Raw genomic sequence first — 10,220 nt, 5'->3', positions numbered from 1 at the left:
AAATGTTTCTTTGGAAAAGGCCAATTAAAGGGTTACCCAGCAAAGGCAGAAATTACTCTTTGACTCCCATGTTTTGGCATTCCTTTTTCCTTTTCCTGATTTTATTTTTGGTCCTTCTCCCTAGCGGTAATTGCCAACTTCTGCAAACAGTTCCCAGGTAAAAGCAGGACATATTCTGACACCCAGTTGTAACCCACATGAATAATCCCACTTTGGGGACTCCTTGTAATCTATTTTCCATTGACTTAATGGAACACTTAAGTTGAACACCTGAACAAGAATGAGGCAAACTAGTTGGGCCAACTCCAATGAGTAGAGAGGCATCTGCTGCCCTCTTTGAGGGACTTCCTGGCATTGATCTAGGAAATAACGATCATTGGTTATTGTTGGAATGGCTTTGTCCAATAGTGACTGGGCCCCTGGCAAATGAATGGCAATGTCTGACCACTTGGTTGGACACTCAGTCTAGAGGTCACAGTGAGGATTTCTCAAGATGAGTGAAACAAGTGGAACTTACATTTGGCTTCAGAAAGAGTTGTGTTTGTTTGGGGGTGGGGCTGCGAACGCAGTATCAAACTTGGGACAGAAAACCAAGCTGGGCTAGCTCCTACATCTTGTGAGGATTCTGGAGCCACATCTGTTTAGAACATTGCTGCGGTTCTCTGCTCAAGGCAGAAAGGTGTCCTGGCTAACAGGCACCACCAAGGGCTTGAACAACCTCCCCTGGACAAAGGGCAGAACAAAAGGGTCCTTGTCCTTGCCTAGCAGCGCCTGCTGCCTGGCCTGGCGGCTTAAGAGGGCCTCCATTTGCAGAGGAACTGCTTTTCCTGGCTTCTCAGAGACATGACATTTGTTCAGAAGATTACCCAGGTTGTAATGTGCGGCATAATTGCACTATGTGGATGTCCCAGAAGTGAAAACCTAATTGCTTGACAGGGCTATAAGTTTCTGGTGTGCTCTCACCTTGTTAGGTCCTTTTCTGATGCAGTTCAAATGAAGTCTGGCCGCAGGTGTGCCTAATTTACCTCGCAACAGAACGTGTTGGCTTTAATTGTACAGTGGCTGTTAGGAAAAATTGGTGGGTGGAATATCAAGTGACTCGCTGTGTGCCGCTGGCAGATGGGCGGCGGTGGCAGTGAGAGCCCTGGGATCTCTGGGCAGAGGCAGGGGAGGTCAGCACACAAGCAGATTCTGTCCCCAAATAGGGAAGCCTCATGACATGGGCCTAGTCTTCATTAAACCAGCACCAGTCGCCTCTCGGACAGCATTGCTATCCATCTAAAATCATAAGAAACCCTCAGGACACAACCATGAATGATGCTGGCAAACCTCTTCCTCTCCAACATCATTTCTCCAAAAGTCCTTCTTGAGACTTTGTGATTTCTCATTATTATTAAGGGGCTATGACATGAGGTTGACTATATTAGGAGGGGGAGATTTTGTGCAGGAAAAAAAATACACTACATGGGTAAGACAGAATGTGTTTTGGGAGAAAATGTGGGAAATCCCAGCCTGTTGTTCAAGGTTAAAAAGCATCTGGCCTCAACCTCTTCTTCTCACTCCCCATGGAACTCCTAGATGGTCGGGTGGTAAATCTCGGGCTACTCGGCAGCCTCCTAGAATATTTTAGGACAGAGAGGACCACCTAGAAATGCCCATGTTATAGCTTCACAACATCCCGTCACCTTTACACCCCAAGACACAACATAAGCCTTGGTCAAATGGCACTGGCAAAATCTGGTGCCTATTCTCCAGTCCTAAACTCTATTGTTGCCTCTACTCCCAGAAAAATTATGCCAAGAATGAAAGAACATGAATAGTTTCCTTACAGACCCCAGAATTCCTCAGTACACCTTTTAAAACATAGGCTTACATTCCATGGAAATCACTCACTCCCTCTTTCAACAAAAATCCTCATGTGTTTCATAAAGAGTCGTACATATTGCGACTATAAAGTCCAACCCTCTTAAAATCCATATTAAAAGTGTGTTTACTTAAGTAATAATGACCTCTGGGTCGGACATTTCCTGGCAGTTAATGGCCAGCTGTGGTAAGAGCCCTCCTTTCTACCACCAGGACCAAGCTACCCAACTTAGTAAGCTTCCAGGAAATCTCCACCCCATACCCACATTGGAACTGCTTAGAGAGCTGGGGAACACTGAGGGCAAAGAGGCCTTGACTCATCAGAAGCCATTTCCATGATCTCAACTGCTATCACGTGTGTGATGAACTCTTCAAGCTCTAAGACATTATGGAGATGCACTCATTGTCATTAACATCATCCCTCTGGATCCCCTGGCTCTGTTGACATCCTTGAGCTTGGCCAGGGCCTCTTAGCCCAAGCAAAGACACGTAAGAAGGAAAGTATTGCTGGATTTTAATGCTGCCTGAATAACTGGACTTTTAAAATGTCTAACAATCACATCTCTTGATTAATAAACCTAACAGACTCCACTTTTGTATCTTTATAGATTCTTTCTCAAGTTTTTCCTCAAGTGCAATCAGAACTGTTTGAAGAATGCAGGCAACCCCCGAGATATGCGGAGATTCCAGGTACACATTTGAAAAAGCGTCAGGATTGGTCCAACCAACGGGTTTCATACAATGTTGATAATCCAGTTTTGGAAATCTGCTGTGAAAACAACCGTTAGAGGGGAAGCAAAGTGATGTATAATAGAATGTGCTGACTTTGGAGTCAGAGACCCTGGGTTCCAATCCCATCCCTTGCTACCTATAGGACCCTGGGTAAATGGCTTTCTGTTTCTGGGTCATAGTTTCCTCAGGTATAAAATGAGGGGACTGGCCTCTATAATCACTCCTTCCGGCTTTAAATAGGACATCCTCTCATCCTTAATTCTTGGCAAACTAACCTTATTTGTTTCTTATATTTTATGAGAAATTATATTCTCATATAATTTGTTTCTCATATTTCCATAGCCAAAGATTTTATCACTTAGTGACCAGCCTGCTACTGGGACAATAGCCCTGGTCTGCTGCTAGGCCAGACTTGGGGCTTTTCTACCTTGCTAGGACTTAGCAGTGCTGGTCATGAGTCCAGGTCACTACTGGGCCACACCAGGTCATCAGTGTGCCCTGTGCTTGACAATATTTAAGAGAATATTTCACACATTTACCTGCTTACTTGAGAGACCCAAATTCACCAAGTCCCTAATGGTCCGGGTTAAGCTAGTAATCTCCTTTGAAGTCTGATTTCAGGCACCCATCATGCGTATGACTTGACTTTTTCCTTGACCCTAAGCCTCTAGAACTCCTAGAGTTGGATTCGGAGTTTAGAGAGCTAGTCCCTGGAACATCATTACTGGGAATTGATCACACTGTTCCCATTCAGTTCTGCTAAGTTCAATAGACAGATTTAAAATCACTTGGGTTTTTGTTTTAGAGGTTTCCTAGTAAAAATAAAAAGCCAAACTAATTTCTACTTTAACATTTGTTTGATCACCTAAAACATCAAGTGTGTTTGGCTGACCAGAACTTAGCTTAGGATCTAGGTAACATAGGCAAGCAATCAATAAGCATTTATTAAACCTTACTGTGTGCTAAGTAGCATAATGCCTTTTCAACAGCTAATACTGTCTTTGCCAGGAGTTGGGATATTTGGTTCAGTGAGGATTTTTCCCCTCAGTTGTACCCTCAAGTGACATAATCAATCAATCAACATTTATTACACACCTACTATGTGCCAGGCACTATTACTTAGTGCTGTTTTCCTGAGGGAATACTAAATTTCCTTCCCTGCTCTGGACCCATTTCAGAGCATTCTACTCACCTAAATTCTGCCCCCTACAGTATAAATAGGATGACCTTTTCATTCTGTTTAGCCTCAATGGCTGGTTTGTGGGCATTTGTTCTGGTGGGCCTAGTTCCCACTTTTTCCTCGAGAGATCTTATTTTGGGAGAGGACTGACTCAATGCCATGTGTAGAGCAGGACTATTTCTCTCCACTTCTCAGTCTGGTCATTGTTGGGGGATAATTTTAGGATGGCAAGTCTAGTAGAAACACGACAACTTCTTTTACTATTTTAAGATTATTTAGACTCTGGTATGCTGAGATATGATTTCTCAGTAGCCCTTACTCATGACTCAATAGATTTGTTGAGATGGTGACTCAAAAACACAGGATGGTTGTTTCAGGTTCTCCATTCAGTGATTCAGATTTGGGCATGGCAAACATGGCCTTATCATGAAGGCATCCCAATGATTTTCTGAGAAATTCTACTTCCAGTTCAAGCTTTATGACAGAAGACATGAACTCTTTCTTCATGCCCAGTCACCAATCTATCTAGGAGGGGCCCCCTAGCCAGCCACCAACAGTCAAACTCTTTAGCTTAGAGATAAATGTTTCTTGCAAACAGTTCAGTCCAGTTCCCATTTTTCATGCATCTTGGTCTTACTCGGCATTGGCAATATTGATCCATTGGAACAGAGCAGAAGGTCAAACCTGGAATGAGTGAATGTGTCCTCTTTGTCTTACTGATGACTGAATGAAGAATCAGTCACAAGTGATCTTGGGCTTTGCAGTGGGACCCTGGAGTCACTCGAAGGACTTCCTTCGGTCTCTTGAGCTAATCTCCCTGCCTCTCAGAAGGTTTAACTGGACTTAATGGGGATGTCAGGTCTTCAACAATATTTTTAACTGGTTTCCCCATCTCAGCACCTTTGTGAAGGTACACTGCAGGAATGAGCCAATACTGAGAAAGAAAACATAGCATGCTTCCTCTCTTTCTGCTGACCTACGGTATTTTCCCTTGGTGACTGACCTAGATAGAGAGATGACAGAATAAAGACAGTTGTCTTTAAAAAAAATTTTTTTATCTTCTCCCTTTTCCCATCTCTTTAACATGTCATGATCTAGGAGAATAAAAAGGGATGAACCCTTTCCATAAAGTTATAATAACTTTGTTTGGTATAATGATACCCAGATTAATCGTGTAGAGCAGGTTGAAAGTCAAAGTTCAGTAATGTGGACAATGATGGGGCTTCAGGAGTCTTGAGTAAAAGATACCGGCAGAGCAGAACAGCCTAAACAGTGCTGGATTTAAAGTCAGAGGCCCTGGGTTCAAATGTGGTTGCTTGGTGGTCCAGTGGATAGCCATGGGATGTAAAGGTCAGGAGGTCTTGATCCTCCCTCAGACACTTAGTAGCTGTGTGACTCTGGGTAGGTCACTTAATGCCTCTGTGCCTCACTTTCCTCATTTATAGAATGGGGACTATAATAGCACCTACCTCCTAGGGTCGTTGTGAGGATCAATCAAATTAACTCTTGTGAAGTACTTTGCAAATCATAAAACACTACAGAAATGCAAACAAAACAAAACCTTTAACAACTAACCTACCTCTTCCACATGCTACCTTGTGACTTTGAACAAGTACCTCTTTGTCCTCCTCTGTAAGGGGAGGGAGCTGAACCAGATGATGTCCCCTGCAGCTCCCCATCTGTGGTCCTAGGATCACAGGATTGCTAGGACTGACTTACCTAGTAGCTCCTAGGAAAGCCACGGCCAACTCCTGTAGAAGGGCACCCAGACCACTGCCTCGTGTGTGGCAGAATGTGTCAGAAAGGCACTTGAGAGGACCAACATGCCATCCAGAAAGTTCCAGCAAAGAGAGCTACTCCAAAGTGTTGAAGGTATAGGATATTTCAGATGCTTTCAGGGACAGGGACCCTGTCAGTAAGGCAGTCCTGACCCTAATCTTTTGGTGGTATCCTCATCAAGTTACCTTTTCTAACTCTTTAAATTGAGCCTATTAATTAGCTCAGTTCAAAAATTCATTCTGTGACTCTGTACTAAGAGATGAGTGCAAGTTCCATTTTAAATGCCTAATTCATTTGGGCATTTTGGGTTTGTTAGCACTCAGAGCCCAGAAGATGGTTCATTTCTAATCTTGAAGGGTCGGTTTCTACTACACAGTGCCATAATGTGCTCCAGGGACTGAGGGATGGTTTGGTTGATATTAACCAAAGCTTGGCTTGACCTCAAGGACTCAGCTAGCCTAGGCTGGGGAGGAGACTCCAAACTTCCTTCATTCCAGGGACTGGACTAAAATCTGGACTAGCATCAAAAGTGCCATGCTGTGACATCCCATTAAATTTGCATTTCCATCTTTGCATTTCAAGTGACATCAACCCTTTGGAGTAGCCACCATTTTTAAAAACCATTAGAGAATGACCATCCCTGTTTCCCTGGTTTGTTGGAGAGTGTCACCTCCAATCTCTGCGTCGCTGTATTGGTCATCAAGTTTGTCCCCTTTGCCTGTGTTGCTGTTCCAGTGTCTACCAAGAAGCAGCTGGAAGTGAAAGGCCCTATCTGTCATCTCTCCTTTGGCCGGGCTTTGAACCTGGACACAAGAATAGGAGTCTTTCACTCAAAAATAATGAAAGAAATTCCATGGGTATGCCAGGGTCACTCACCATCCAGATGAACTTGAAGAGGATACTTCGAAGGGACTGAAAACACTTTCACTATTCATCTTCAACTCTGTCTTTTCAGATGCAAAAAAGTTCATTATCAGACATTAAATGTAATTGTGAAATTGACCCAGAGATCATTTACTGAGAGAATGTAGGGAGTGGGGGCTCTGATTTATTCAGCAGTTGCTGGTGGTAGGGGATCCTCACAGCCTTCATTTGAAGGAGGTCTCAAGTGAACAAATTTTAATTAGATAAACTATCTAATCAATATATCAACAGATCAAAACAGTAGCTTTTAAAATGAGTGGCTAGAGGGGTGTTTCTGAAGCTAATGGCTAGAAGAATATTTCCCTGAATTGAATTCACTTGTTAGCATAATAGGAGATTAAGCTCTCATTAGTGTAGCAGGTTTTGAAGAGAAACAGTTGTGAGTTTAAAAAAAAAAATTCTGACTATTAGCCCCAAACCAGCAAATAGTGGGTGGGCATCAATGGAAAACTTCCAAGCACAATCAGGTGATTTCCTTTTCCCCTTTAATGTTGTATTGGAAGACCAAACCAAAAATAAAAAATACGCTGTGCTGTTGTTGTTTTTAAATCCCATGTTACAACTGACTTTCTCTTGGCAGGTTGTTGTATCAACTACAGTCAACGTGGATGGCCACGTTCTGGCTGTGTCCGACAACATGTTTGTGCACAACAACTCCAAACACGGAAGGCGGGCCCGCCGCCTTGACCCGTCAGAAGGTACGGCCCCTTCTTATCTGGAAAATGGTAGGCACACATTTACATGTCTTTTTTTATTTGCAATGCTTTTTTTTTTTTTTGCATCATCCTTTATGTTAATACACTCGACAATTATTTTCACATGATTTTCCCTCCTCCCATTGATCAAACTACCCATTAAAAAGCATCCTAGGCCTTGTCAAACAGAGGACAGTTCTGTATTTGCTTCTTACATTCTCTTGAGATTCCTTTCTTTTAATGCCTCATGTTTTGCGCTTAGTCCATTTAAAAAAAAAACTCTTTTCCATTCTGTTTCCTTCTGTTTGTTTAAAAGCTTTGTTTTGCTTATAGCTTTTCTTGCTCTTTTAATTTATTTGATTTTATTTTGGCTTGTCATAATCCTTGCTCCAGAGGAAGGGAGACTCAGGTCATGTCTACCATCACCAATGGATGGTAAACATACGACTGACCCTGCAAAGAGTTTACCATGGGGTCAGTTTTCTGACCTTGGTCCCCATGCCACAGAAGAAAACAGTAGGGTTTAGGGATAAGAAAAAGCACATAAAATGTTTATCTTCCAACAACCATTCAACAACAATTGACTTCTTGTCTGGAGAGTTAAGAGTGAGCCATTTGTGAGCAGAGGGATGGAGAAACATGTCCCTAGATACCCACTTACAAGTCTGAGAGACTTTGACGCGTGGCAGTGGGCACCCTTAGACTCCAATCCATATTCACACACTTATGGGCTCAATACTTTGCAAATATCAGGAGACACAGAGGAACATGGAAAGGTCACTGGAGAAAGGAGAAACCCCTCTAGACCAACACTGATCATGATTCCCCTTAATGTAAGATCTCTTTGATTATAAATGAGCTCCTCTTCAGGTGACCTTGAGGGCCAGAGATGTGAAGTCTCCTTTAAGAAACGTGATTTCTGGAGAGGGAGTTAACCCCCTACAACGGCAGGTTTGAGAATTCCCCACCCCCACCCACGGAACTGTTAGAGAACAATGATCCTGGCCTACTCAGGGCATATATGTGAGGGGTGAATGAATGTATCTGCCCTGAAAAGTGAATGGAGCCAGTGGTGATGATTAGAATGAAATATGATTCAGACATCAAGACTGGAGCACAATTTATGTATCTGCTGTGGTCCACCAAAATAAACTAATTTGTTTTTCTGCGTTAATGACTAAGGTATCAGAGAAGCAAACTACAGTAATTAGAGGTCGCCCCAGCACCCCAGTCATTAGGGCCTCTGACGTATTGTTTGTCTCCTTCCAAGCCGCTCAAGGTAGGGGTGTGTTTTGCTTAGCAACCATCACTAATGAGGTTCACAATTAGGAAGGTTGAATCCTCTTCCCTTAGTCCTCTCTCTCCCTAGAGAGAGGACGAGCAACATTATAGGTTCAAGGAAGCATTCTCAGCCCTGTGGTGGTAGGTTTTTGTCTGGGTCCAAATTCAGCCTCTTCTAATGAGCTATTATGACCTTAGCCAAGTACAAGTATTTATTTTTATAAATCTGCATTAAAAAAAGGCATTTGACTGTAAGGAGCAAATATAACATTTAGAAGAATAAAGGCCCCTTGTGCAGACCCCTGAGACCTCGGCCCACCAATCAAAAGCCACTTTGTCAAGGAAGCCAGTCCAGGGTTTTGTTTGTTTGCTTAAGTGTGGGTGACAGAATCACCAAAATGCTTTCAATATCTTTCACTTGGAATTGATCACACTGGGCCATTGTCTCCGAGCCCCGGGCTGGCTGCTTAAGCCAGTGGGCTGCCCTGAAACAGATGTGCCCAGCCCAGCTTGGTCCCCCTCTTCCTCCCATGTGCATCTTCGTCTAGCCAGGAAAATGGCATTTGTCCTACGTGCAGATGAATTTTTTCCTAACAAGGGCCTGGGGTTCTTGACACCCATCTTAGAAAGAGATCTCTTTCTCTGTCCAAGGGTGAGAGTGGCTGTCACTTCTTGAAGGGGCTGAGGGTTCCCTGGAAGGTATGGGCACAGGGTGGCTGCAAATTTCCTTCCTCCTGCGCGGTTGAACCATATCTTGTGGGAGGGATGCTTTGAATTAGCAACACATCCTTTAAAGAGAAAGCCCCCACTCCAAACCGCAGTTATTTGCCTGTGTGCAGCCTCTTCTAGCTAACACCTCATTATCCAATCATCTAATATTCACCAGCAGTATATACACACACACACTCAGATCGTTTCCAAGTAAACTAATTCCCCCCGCTGCTGCTGTGGAAGGCTGCCATACAATCCTTTGAGCTCACAAAAGGCAAGGCAGATTATTTACAGTAGTCGAATACAAGTGAGGGAAAACGATTGTTCTCCCTTCCAACCCAGCATCTAGAACTAATGTTTAATTTTTTCTTGTCCCTTCCCTCCCCCCCCCCCCCCCCCCATAAATGACTCAGGCTCTGTTTAAACCTTAAGCAAGCCCCCGCCCAGCCCCAGGCCCGCAGCACAAGACTGATTTACATGCCAAGTGCCCGTAATGCTGTTAGGGTTTATGCAATAACGACAACCGAATCCAGGCTGCAGGGTTTTAGCGAGTTAAAGGGAACAGATGGCCCTAGGAGAGGTAAAAGGTATAATCCTATCAGCTGGAGTATCAGCCAGCCATCTGGACATCCTAAGTACAATTACGAGACATTTTAGCCAGCAGAACAAAGGAGTCTTCATGAGGCAAGATTAGGCCTGTTGGAGTGCCTCAATATTGTGAATCCAGAGAAAGGTGACAAATGCTGGGAACAGCCAGGGAGGGCTTGCTGATTAATGACCATGGGGAGGGATGAGAAGGGTGGGTCCTGATGATAATGATGGGAGGGACCAGGCCTGGGAGTCATTTTGGGCAAGAGGGTTTGTGTCTCAAGTCAGAACCTCCCTGGCACTCTCGGAAAGTTCTCTCAGACAAAGCCATTGGGCCCTTGGCAGGAAGCAGGCCGGCTTTCACCTGCCTCACAGAACCCAGGGTAGCCAAGAATTGGGCATGACATGCACAGAGGGGGAATTAACAAGTTCATTCACTGAAAGCAATGGCAGCCATGGGAACTCTA

The 10,220-nt window shown here is 43.9% G+C and overlaps 1 protein-coding gene across 12 annotated transcripts in view; it reads left to right on the top strand.

The window, feature by feature from the left end:
• Window positions 1-10,220, top strand: part of EBF3 (EBF transcription factor 3) — a 149,531-nt gene that overhangs the window by 97,969 nt on the left and 41,342 nt on the right. For 7 of the 12 annotated variants that reach the window (XM_072629083.1, XM_072629077.1, XM_072629078.1 and 4 more), the window contains exons 7-8: window positions 2,472-2,553; window positions 7,059-7,176. In XM_072629083.1, coding sequence (XP_072485184.1) covers window positions 2,472-2,553; window positions 7,059-7,176 — 200 coding nt within the window. Of the gene's footprint in view, window positions 1-2,471; window positions 2,554-7,058; window positions 7,204-10,220 lie in introns of all 12 variants that reach the window. The other 5 variants (XM_072629082.1, XM_072629073.1, XM_072629079.1 and 2 more) reach the window with 1 other exon arrangement.

This window comes from Notamacropus eugenii, chromosome 1 (assembly GCF_028372415.1).
Source record: "Notamacropus eugenii isolate mMacEug1 chromosome 1, mMacEug1.pri_v2, whole genome shotgun sequence".
In the NCBI taxonomy this organism is placed as follows: Eukaryota; Metazoa; Chordata; class Mammalia; order Diprotodontia; family Macropodidae; genus Notamacropus; species Notamacropus eugenii.
This window is presented reverse-complemented; position numbering and strand designations above follow the sequence as displayed.